The 12,516-nt window shown below is 34.4% G+C and overlaps 1 protein-coding gene across 5 annotated transcripts in view; it reads right to left on the reverse strand.

Moving 5' to 3' along the window:
- The window catches only part of PDE10A (phosphodiesterase 10A), a 435,545-nt gene that overhangs the window by 27,763 nt on the left and 395,266 nt on the right, over positions 1 to 12,516 (reverse strand). For all 5 annotated transcript variants that reach the window (XR_011974697.1, XM_072643848.1, XM_072643847.1 and 2 more), the window contains one exon: positions 3,993 to 4,104. Coding sequence is in view for 4 of the 5 variants with exons in the window: in XM_072643848.1 (XP_072499949.1) it covers positions 3,993 to 4,104 (112 nt within the window). In the remaining variant the exon portion in view is untranslated. The remainder of the gene's footprint in view (positions 1 to 3,992; positions 4,105 to 12,516) is intronic.

A 12,516-nucleotide genomic window follows, 5' to 3' on the forward strand; every position in this document is an offset into this window, starting at 1 on the left:
GTTCTAGTGTTTCAGGACAATTTTCTTTAATTATGTCTTGTACTATTACATCCAAATTCTATTTTTGATCATAATTTTGAGTCTGTCCAACTATTTTTGTTTTCTCTTCTTGATCTACTCTCCAAATCTGTTTTCTTCTAAGAAGGTTCACGATCTCTTCTACTGTTTTATTATTCATATTTTATTTATTTCTTGGTTTCCTATAATTTCATTGGCTTCACCTTGCCCAATTCTAATTTTCAAGGTGTCATTTTCCTCCTTAAGATTCTTGATCTTCTTTTCTAATTGGCTGACTTTCCTTTCATAATCTTGTTTTTCTTGGGTTATTCTTATTTTTTTGGCTTTTCTTCCAATCTCTGCCATTTAACTTTTAAAGTCTTTTTAAGATCTTCTATGAATTCTTTTTGGGCAGGTGACCATTTGACATTACAGCTTAGGGGTTTCTTTATTTCAATATTCTCCTCTGAAGATGAATGCCAGGCTTCTCTATTCCCAAAATAACTTTCTACAGTTGGATTCCTTCTCCTTCCTCTGTGCATTTTTAGTGGTAATAATTCCATTTTTGTAATCATCTCTAGTCGTGGGGTATAGGAAATGGAGTTTCTTGCCCCACATCTTCAGTTCTCCCCTCCAGCTTGGAACCAGAGGCAAACCTCCAACCTGCTTTAATTGCCCACAGCCAGGGGCTTCCTACCCCACTGCTCCTGCACTCATCAGATGCGTCCCGGTTCCTTCTTGCCCTGCTGCTCTTGGCAACACAACTGGGTTTGGTGTTCCTTGTTGGCAGGGGTTACCTTGATCTTCCAGTGCTCCAATGCCCAACTCCCCTCACTATCCCAGGGTTTTGTAAAAGTTTCAGTGAATGGGACTGAGGTATCCTCTCAAACCAACTAACCCAGGGTTTGCTGCTTGTTATTAAAGCCCACCCTAGCCTGGAGGTGTTTACTCTTCAGAGGGACCAAGCCTAGTACAGGAATTTTTCTTCTGATCTTCTCAAATTGTTCCAGGAAGACCCCCGTTGTGCCCCTTTTCTTATTTATTTTTTACCAGCACTTGTTTGCCCTAAGGTATTATTTTATCTCTTGTAGGTGAAAATCTTGACAGACTTGGAATTTTCTGACCTACTCCACCATCTTCCCAGAATGTTCTTCATCATGTATTTTAAAGTATGGAAGCATCTTGACATAGGGCCTGTTTATGAAATGTGACACATGGACTTTTCTGAGGCTTTTTAGTAGAAGGCATTGGACAGTGTACCAGAAGAGGACAACACTTAAGCCTCTCCAAATCACTAGATAGTTATCTTAAATTGGTGACTATGGACTTAAAATGCCCCCGATTTATTTGCTGGCAACTTAAAATATTTAGCTGTGTGTGTATGTATATGTATAGGTATTTAAAAATGTAAGTGAGGTTCTGTTTCCCATTAATTTAATCACAGAAGTTCATACATGTCAATTAAATCAATTAATCCATCAAAAGTGTAAACAGATATGACTAAGTCTTTATTAAACTTGAGAGTACTATAGGGTTCTGGACTTGGATGAAAAAACTGAAGACATCTAGAAAACATTGTGTGATTGGCTGAGAAAATCAAGAGTTGCATGTAAAATACTTGAGTTGCATGTAAAAATACAATTTGTTCAAGTGGAAGAGTCCCTCTCCTCTCCTGTCCTCTCTTCTTCCATTCCCTCCCCTATTTACTGGCCATGTTACTGGAAAGACTGGACCAATAGCAGAATAGCAGATAGAATTTAGAGAGGCTGGAATATTTGGAGACAACAGAGTCACTCAAGGAAAGGCAATTTCAAAGGAAATGATTCTTTCTGGTAGTGAAAAGTGCCAGCTATATCTAATAATGGTAACTTTATGAGAACTCTGCAAAAAGAGGGAAAAATGTCTAGAAACTAGAAATTATGAGTTACCACACATATTCTATAATATGTGCCTTCCTAACACTGCACTCAAAAGTTTATGCCCACTTTCCCTTATAGGCCATGTGTATTTCTGAGAGTATGAGTCCCAGAATTTTGAAAGGAATGTCTTTAGAACTAGTTCTACTGAGTCATCTTGCTCTGCTAAAAAGACAATTAAATCTGGTTATCAATGAAAATACCCTTGAAGGCTTGTAAGCAGTACTATTAGAAACCCAGCCCCTTAGTGTTACCCCTAAAACCATGAAAGTAAACAGTAGCAGAACCCCACCTGTAAGTGTAAGTGCAAAGTTGGGTGAGTGGACTTACATTAGGATTTATAATCATAAATTTCAAAAAGTAGAAATCACAATGCAAATGCAATGTAATACTACTAGTTAAAATTTAGAATCTTCATAATTACTTTAACGTTTCTTGGCCACTCTTAAATAAATAAAAAACAAACAAACACAACTTACCCTTTTTTTCTTAATCTCTTCCTTTCCCTTCCCCTTTTTGCTCTGTTTGGTTCCCTTTTTTTCCTCTCCCTTCCCTTCTCTTCTCTTTCATTCAATTCAATTACTGATTGACCACCTCTTATATGCTATGCCTCCTGGTGAATGTGAGGGTTAAATAAAATTGGCCCAATTCTCCAAATTGCATCAATTTATAACAATACAAAATAATGAAGAACTTGATGCGGAATTGATTATTGTACTAATTGACTTCTAAAGTCATTTGTACCAAGATTTTTGTTAGTGTGCCTCTTTAGATAACTCCATTCAAAGGAAATCCTAGTGCCAAAATAAGTAATGTGAATTACATAGGAAAAAACTGTATTTTACACATCTACGACATTCTAGATTTTCTAGTTTAGGTGACCAGTTTAGCTACAGAACCACAATTAATGAAATATATGTCTTGGACAACAATTACTTTCCATGGCATCCAAAAATGTTCTAAGAGATACACATAGAATGTAGTCCAGATATACTAGTCTCAAAAAAAAAAAATTCAATTCATTTTTACATTTTTGTAAACATCTAATCAGGATAACATTGTACAAATTCTTTCAGCTGAGAGATTTAAGACATGCATATCTATAATAACTTTACTAAATGAGTCTGACAATAACTAGGCTCTATGACAAAACACACACACAAACATCCACATGTGTGTACAACACCCAATTAAACAGGGCATTCAACATTCCAGAAAAACAGTTCCATGACATGCAATCATCTGAACAATCATGGTTCTCATACAAGAATTCTTTTGCTTGAATGTTAAAAACAAATATAATTAACATAAAACTTTTCAATTTAAAACTGCAGATGAAATATTTGCTATTTTTACTTCTTCCTGGGTGAGTTACAACTTAAACTATTAAATATCAAATATGAAACTACAAAATGTAACTTTCCTAAAAGAAGATGAATAGGAATTAATAAAACTTTTGCAAAAATATCTTTCAGTTTCTCTTACCCAGTAATGATATTTTTGAAAAGGGACTCATATAACTCAATAGGTTCCCAGGGAACTGACTGGGTAGGCAATTTACATTGTAAACAGATGAGTTTAAAAACAATAACATTTCTGATATGAAAGATGATATAAGCAAAGAAGAGGCAATTAAATAAAAATTTCACTTTGAGTATTGAGTATTTTTAATTAATTCTCCATTCCTACTACTCATAATCCCTGAGTTCTGTTTATCTTTGCCATTTTTACATGGCAATGCAACAAAATATCAACAATTTCAGAGGAATAGGTGTTTTCACAATATGGATCTATCATACACTGTGGGGGAAAAAACATCTAAATATTAGCTACAGAAAAGAAATAATTTTCATTCCTTGAATGAGTTACAGAAATTCTTTCATTTGAGGCAATGAATTTTATAGAAAAAGTAGTATCTTTACTGTTTCTTTCATCTTACTAAAGAATAGCTGTTATGGACAATAATATACAAAAGAACTGTAATCCATTTATTTAATTCTTTTCTCAAGTTTTTTCATACTTCTTGATTTCTCTCATATTTTGACATTATCTGTGTAAGCAAGAGAAACACACACATACCTCAGCCCAGAACTCTGCATATATGTCATTAGCTGTCAATCTTGTAACTGGCCACAACTTTGTTACAGAACAAAGGTCACAAGCAGTCATCATCAGACCAATTACCCGGTCTCTAGAATACAATGATAAAAAAGTTGATTAGATACTAATTTATAAACCTAATAAGTTTCAGTGAGTTTTTTTTTAAATTGAATAGCAAATAATATGGTAATTACATTAAAATAAAGACATAATATTATAATTTAATGCAAGAAATAAAATGGAGCCAATGATGCATTTCACTACTGCCCTGAATACTTACAACTATTACTTTTAATTTGAAAATAGAATATATTATGCAATCATTTCTTCAGTATCTGGATAATTACCAAGGTTCACAACTTCAATATCATCTATTATTTCTCATTCATTACCCTCCACATCTAATCAGTTACCAAATCTGGTCATTTCTAACCATACAACATCTCTTGCATCTGTTTCTACTCACAGAGCCATCACCACAGTAGGAACTTTTACCACCTCTTGTCTGAAGTATTACTATAGCCCCCTAATGGATCTCCTTGTCTAAAGTACCTCTGCTCCAATCTATCTTCCACAAAGCTGCCCCAAGTGACAGGTCTGAATATGTCACCAATCCCCAAACTCAGCACCAGACTCCTGTTTGGAATATACATTGAATAGCAATCTGGCTGCAATCTAATTTCTAATCTTATTTCATAGAGGTATATTATAATTAAGATTAACTGACTTTCTTATTGGGGCTCATTCTTCTCTGTTCTCTACAACTGTGCCTCATACATGGAATGCACTGCTTCATCACATTGTCCTTTGGAATTACTAGTTTCCTTTAAAGTAGCTCCAATGCCATCTTCCACATGATGCTCTTTCTGATCTGTGAAGGTCTTGTCCCTCACAGATTTTTTTGGTAAGTAAATGTGTACACATTCACACATACATTTGTATACCTCTTTGTGGGACAGAAACAAGATGAGTATCTCAAAGGCTATGTTAGGTAGTACAAGCTCTATTAGAGTCTACCATGCTAGAAAGACCTTGAGTATAGTCTCCAGGATGGGTAAATTCTGTTTTCCAAGGGCCAGAACAGCTAATCAGAGAGAGGCATATCACCAGTACGTGGGCCACTTGGTGATAAATAACCACTTTAAGACTGTCAATAACCTTTAATTGGTACTATAAATGTGAGATCTTTGTGTAATGATCAATATGTGGATACAACTGAAGGAGCTTAAATCATATTAACCTTGGCATTCTTTGATAACAAATGAAATGAGAAGAAAAAGTGATGCAGCTAAATGGAAGAATAGCTTTCTGATTCTCCCACAAGAAATAATGAAATGAATTAATGAGCTGGGTTTTATGGTACACCCAAAAGCTACAGGAAAAATTATTTCATGGGAAATTTGGTTCTCAAGTATTGCATTATTAGTGGAAAACTGCATTTGCTAAAGTAGTACGTAGCTTTTGTTTCAATAATTCTTGCTCAGGGCAATGTGGTAGAGCAATTGTATGAATAACTTTATAAGATTTTCCAAATAAAATCAATTTACACTTGGTGACTTCAATGTATAGACAGGAAAAGGAGATGATAGAGGGAAGTATTGTTATAGACTGAGAATTCATGCCTTTATCAGGAAATGAAATTTCTTTTAAAAAAGAAGAAAAGAAAGGAGGGACAGAAGAGAAGACAGGAAGAAGGGAATGAGAGGAGGAAAGGTGGGACAAATTACTGGTAGGCACTCAACATGGTGTGCACCAAATAATATGGGTGCAAGAGGAATGGAATACGCAGTATTCCTAGTATGTGCAATAGACTGCATATTGAAAAAAAAAAACAAACTTCATTTGATCCTTACAACAAGTGGTAAAGGAGGTACTCTTCTTATACCCATTTTACAGTTGAGGAAACTGAAACAAACAAAAGTTAAGGGACTTGCCCTTAACCTAAGAGTCACAGAGCTTAACGTTGTACCACTGTACCACTTAGCTATAGGGGAAAGACAGAGACAAGAATCATTAAGATAGTTGTATGGAATGAAATCTTTATTTTTGGAGAGCATTTCGGATTAATGAGTTCATAAATCATTTGTGTATTTAAGTACTAAGATTATATATGTACATATTTCCTTGACTAAATTACAAACCTAATTATAGGAGGACAGGGACTTTTTGTACTTTGGTCATTGTATTCCTAATACTTAGAACAATGCCTTGCACATAGTAGGCACTCAATAAATGCTTGCTGATTGATAATTTTGGTTATGACTACTATCTCAAGAAGATGAAAGCAGGCCTCCCTCCCCACCTCAACTGAGAAATTCAAGACGATGACAATCTGGCAGAATATCATAGAGGGGGTTTATTCACCTTCCAGGCTCAAGCTGTACTAAACTTCTTGAGTTGCTTTAGGCTTCTGGTAAATTCTATGTCTTTCTGTCCCTTAACATAAAATAAACTGGTTCACTCCTTCACCTCTCACATTTTCATTTTGTATAGCAAAATCTGATGGTTGGGTTTTTTTTTTTTTACTTCAGTTTTTCAGGATAGCCCTTGCAGGAACCTTTAAGACTAAGCAAAATGAAATAAATAAAAAATAAAATAAATCAAAATAAATCTGAATCATGCATAGAATCTTAGAGCTGGTATTGGTCAGTTCTCTATGCATGCCATGGAACTCACATATTCAAAGCCATGTCCTCAAACTTCATATTATTTTACAGTGTTTCACATTTAGAGAAGTTACTAGAACACTCATTGGCTACTCTGAGAACTCTATAACTGAATGAATATGGGTCTCTGTCTCAAATGGTTGCTATTTCACATTTGTCAGCTTCATAATTTTAAAATAACAGATTTTATCTAAATTTGATACATATTAAATAATATGCATTTTAAAATAAACTTTTGGTTCAATCGACCACCTTGACACAGAATGCTAACTGATAAAATTTTTCAAGTATAATTTCCAATAGGTCTCAAATAAAAATTGTTATGTGGTAGTTACAGAGCTATGTGTTTGTCTTGAATAACATTTACAATGTACAGAATCACTATCTACTAATTTTCAGTAGTTCTGAGATACTTAAAACATCAGCTTATATAAAGCAATGCATATCATTCCCAATTAAAAACAAAATAAATCATTTTACTATTAAATATTTTCTAATCTGAATTATTAAAAAAAAATAGCAGCATTTAAATCCCACAATAAACTGCAGGCTATTGGGCAAGGGACAGACACAGGAACAAGGACTGGACTTAGGATTTCATTGGGAACTCCAAAAAGAACAAACACCCTCTTACCAACTTGTATTTTTCTTTGAAACTAAATTGCCTGGAGCACTGAGAGGTTAGGTGATTTGCTCCAGAGTCACTTAGCCACTGTATGTTAGTGGTGGTTCCCAAAACCAGGTCTTCCTGGCTTTGAGTCCAGTTCTCTACTATGCAGTACTGTCCTGGAACTTCCCCACACTGAGTTCAACCAGTGGGTATGTGAACTTTAACCTTATACCTAATTTTTAGCTGGACCTCACCATTAAAGAGTCCAGGGATAAACTCTGAGAAATATTCATGAAGAAGACCCATGTTTAGAGATCCTAGAGTAGTGAATCTTTTGGTTACTAAATAACCCCAAATTTCATATTTCGCTCCTGTGCTGGCCAAAACCTACCACGTGACTCAGTGAGATTGGTAACACTAGTATTTGGTTTAGGTCTTAAAAATAAGTGCTATTTGGGGGATCAGTGAGGAGAAGAGAAAAAGTATGAGCAAATCAAGTCACTCCTCTGAGTCACAGATACTCACCTAAAAACAAAATATCTGGCATCCAGGATACACAGCCCCAAGCACATGCTCAAATCAACATCTTTCACTGGATGTACCACAGATATTTCAAACTCAACATATTCAAAAGAGAATATATCTTTCCTTTCAAGTTTGCTCCCATTATTATTTTAACAAACATTTTCTGAAACTGTACAAAAATGGGAGAACATATTGTCTTTATATGTAATTCTTTTAAGAACCTAAGAAGATTACATCTTAATGGTAAAGAAGCTACCTACATTTCCTTCATACAGATATCCTAATAAATCGTATAATACATACATTTGTGTAAGAAACTACAAAAATATGGTATATTAAAAAAGCAAGGGCATTCTAAAGATTCCTAGCAGCTTTTTTTTTGTAATGGAAAGTGATATGACATATATCACTTCAACTACTATATGTTAGTAAATTATAGGTCTACTAGAAATATAAGAAGTGAAGTAATTTAGTATACAATGCCATAGAGATAACTCAGGGGTTCCCAACCTGCAATTCTTGAGTTTGTTATCTTTATATCTGTAGATAGCCATAGATGCATATTTTTATATATAAAATTGTATGCATGTATGTATGTTATGTGATTATACATATATGCATACGTCTGTGAATAGAGCACTGGTTCTGGAGTCAGGAGGACATGAGTTCAAAGATGGTCTTCTGCATGTGCTCTTGGGCAAGTCATTTAACCCTGACTGTCCCTTAAAAATTAAAGTGTGTGTGCATGTGTAAACTGTATTTCAAAATAACTGGTTTCCTTTCTTAATTAATTTAAAAATAAGTTTCTGAAATGAGCATTCATTTCAGAACTGACTGATATGATGAAGAAGATATAACTGGTTTCCTTTCTTAATAAATTTAAAAATAGTTTTATGAGAAGGGTATACATTTCAGAACTGACTTTGATAATGAAAGGGATATAGTCAAGTCATTCACTGAATCTGGATATATTTAAATTACATGCCCTGGAATTAAGGTGACCGATTTTAGATTCAGTATAGATCCTAATCAATTAGAACTATCCTGTCCAATTAGAAAAAAGGTCAAAGTCGGACCAAAAACTTTAATAATGTGAACAAGAATTCTCTTATCAAATATCAAAGGGCCCTTTTGCTGACAAGTTGCCTAACTGGTGATTGTTAAGTCAACCATGGAGTTTTTTTTATACTTTTATACTTTTATACTTTTGCTTGTCATTTGAGGTCCTTCACAATGTAGTATCCTCTTAAATAGCAATATGACAAATTCTCCCTCAGCCCACATATCCAAACAGTTGCCAAATATTGTTTAAACATTACCCTTCATCAGATGTTCAGTATCTCTTTCTACAACCTCTGTCGTAATGGCTTCTTAATCGGTATCCTTGCCTTTCCCATCACCGCTTCAATCCATTTTCTATATATCCTTCCAGATCTGATGATTCAAACCAGAGACTGGGCCCATGAAATCATACATAAGGATGTCTGGGGGCTGTGTACTGAACTTAGAAAATCACATAATAACATTATCCGTGTTCTATTTTGATTTATTTTGTTAAATATTTTTCAATTATATCTTGATAGGGTTCAGCTTGAGAGTGTTGAGGGTCACAATGCAGCCTGTACATGTTTGACATCTCTGACCTAAACCACCTTCCCCACACCCAACTCCTATTTAGTAAAATCTAGCACTTTCTTATTACCCTCTAGGATCAAGCATGAACTCTTCTCTTTGGCATTTAACAACCTTTGGCCTTCACAATGTGGCTCTAACCTACTTTTCCAATCACGCACACTTCTTCCCTTCATGTGAGCCTTCTTCCTCTGACTGGCCTCATGTCTAACTCTCCATTTCCTGTGTTCATGCTACTGTGCAGGCTGGAATTAGGGCTACTGTTTTCCTTCAAATCTCAGCTCCTTTATGAGGTCTTTTCTGATATTCTCACCCCTTCATCAAATGAGCATATAAATTTGCTCTGACCCTATAACCACCTGGTGGTTCTTATAACAAACCATAATACATTCTAGAACCTCTACAAATCCTACTGCTCTAAATTGACAGAAGTGGGCAGAAATAATTACAAAAAGCAGATACTTTCACTGATTTTATGCCCATCACAAAGCTAAAAACTAGATAGAGTTCTTTTTAGCAACCCTAAGAAGGCTTTACAAATTGAAACTGAGATAAGAGAAAGTAAATGTTGGGGGGAAGGAATGAAGTGAATTTTACTGAACCTGTAATTCCGTAATATCTATAGCAGGGTTTGCTAAAATGATGTAGAAGCATTTCATTCCAATGATGCCAATCACAACCCATTCAAATGCTCTGAACTTGTGTGACTCTTGCACATGTCCTTCCACAGATTCTCCAATGGAGGTCCATCCAATAGGTTTTCCTCTAGATTTCTTGATACCGTATCTCAACAGTAGAAAAGTTGTCACTGGTAATCCCTTACTGGTTCACCTTCTGTGTTGGTCAAAAACCTTTTTAATGATATTCTTTGTCATTTCACCTTTGCACTCTACTCATGCCATCTATTGCACTTCAACTTTAATTGCATAATACACAACATTATTAGACTATTATTAAAAAATAGGCTTTTATTTCCAAGAGAAGTTTGGGGTCATTAAAAGCAACACACAATTACTTAAAGTAAATCTAGCGTGTTTTTTTTCATCCTATTACATTCTTAATCCAGTTAACCATCCACACACAGAATGTGGCTGAGATATATAAGATGATGAACCAGTTCAATATGGGTCATCTATTCAATTGCATAGCAAAGTCTAGCTAACAGACATTCAACTATCTGTTTTTTTCCTATGTTGATAGTAAACACTTCTAAGTATTAGGACTGTCATTAGAAGTATATCTGAAATGCTTTAGGTATTAAAGTCATGCTTGAAAATGAGTAATCAGAAGGCCTTATTATGTAGAGGGGATCTCTTTAATTTTAACTCTCTACTAAACAACTTCCACGACAGTGGCAAACACCTTTGGAAAGTACACATCTCCCTGTTTAATGCCTTGCTTGTCATTATTAATCAGAATAAAGTTGAACCAAGTTATCATTTTTGTTATAGCTTTCAAGAACTCTAGTATGATTCTGATACACAATGACGTACAGTAGATACTTAACAAACACTTGTGGGTTGACTGGAAGAGAATATTTAGGATGGTATTTTATTTCAATGAAATCAAAAGTCTGTACAGTCAACTAAGTACATACAGTACAATCTCGTAATTTTTTAAATTTTTAAGCAGATGTTTGACTATAAAGATGTGTTCAGCTGTAGTTAATCAGTTGTGAAAAATCTGCCTGTTTCCTTCTTATATCATTAGTAATATATATTCTCATAAAACTACTGTGGAGATGAAAAAATAGGTACATGGATTGGTAGCTATTAATATTTAGTTGATCACTTTTAAAAATAATAATGCATGTAATTTTCCCCCTAAGACTCTAGTGTTCTCTCCTATTTCAAAGATCTTGAGAACTAGTCCTAATAACAACCTCAAAATTGTGTCGCTTCTAGTAATGCTAACAATAATCAGTAGTAGTAGTATTAAAATAATAAAAGGATGTCAACAACATCAACAATAGCTAGCATTTATATAGCACTTTAAAATCTGCACGGTATTTTCTCATGATCCTTACAACCACCCTGGGAGATAGGTGCTATTATTACCATCTTAAAGAAGTGAAAATTGAGTCAAAGGATCAATGCCTGAGACTGGATGTGAATTCAGGTGTTCTTGCTTCCAGCTCAATCCACTATGCTATTTAGTTGATCTCTCTATATAACTAAGTCACACTAGCCATTCTTCACATTTTTATTTCTTATTAGGCCATTTTCTACTTCCTGGTGCAAAACATTAGGTATTATGATATTATAGTCCAACATGGTGGTCTCGCTGACATTACTGGAGAAAAATATTATAAAACAGATTATTATATAATATATACTATGCAGAATCTACATATATTATTACAAAATATAAATATTATAAAAATATTTACAGATCTTTTCCATATCTTGTCAGATAACTGTCTTCCTTTGGGTTTCATTACAAAATGCTTTTGGGAAGGGGTGTACCCTGGCATTTTCATGTATGTGATAACTAAGCTGATTAGTATACAGCACTAATACATTCAACAAAATACAAAATTATCCCTAAATTCATACTACAATAATCTCTGTCAGTTGTTTACAAATGGATATCATTTTCTATATTGGTGATGATGGCTAAAAAAAATCAATTACTCCTAGTAAAACTCACACCAAATGAATTTCTATATAGTCTGATTAACAGCAGCATATACATATACAATTATCTCAATGAACATCATTTATGTTGAGAGTCATTTTAAATTATACTTATTATGTTAAAGTATCCCATGGTAATTACAGTAAAATAAACTTCTACATTAAGATAAAGCTGATTGACTTGTGATACCATATTGATTCACAGGTTATATAACAGGTAAAAAGCTGTCCAAAGGTTGATTCATGAAGTCAATCTAGGATATGTGATGGCTCCTGTAGTATTATGCTTGCTTTTTAATCTCCTGCTGAGAGAATGGCACTGCAGATGGCTCTGTTCTTTCTTCTTCATGAGGCCAGTCTACTTCCTGCTTCCAGCATCCTTTTATGCTACTGTTATTCTGGCTCTTAATGTCTCTTGGAGAATATTTTCAAGC

This window comes from Notamacropus eugenii, chromosome 2, assembly GCF_028372415.1.
Source record: "Notamacropus eugenii isolate mMacEug1 chromosome 2, mMacEug1.pri_v2, whole genome shotgun sequence".
NCBI lineage: Eukaryota > Metazoa > Chordata > Mammalia > Diprotodontia > Macropodidae > Notamacropus > Notamacropus eugenii.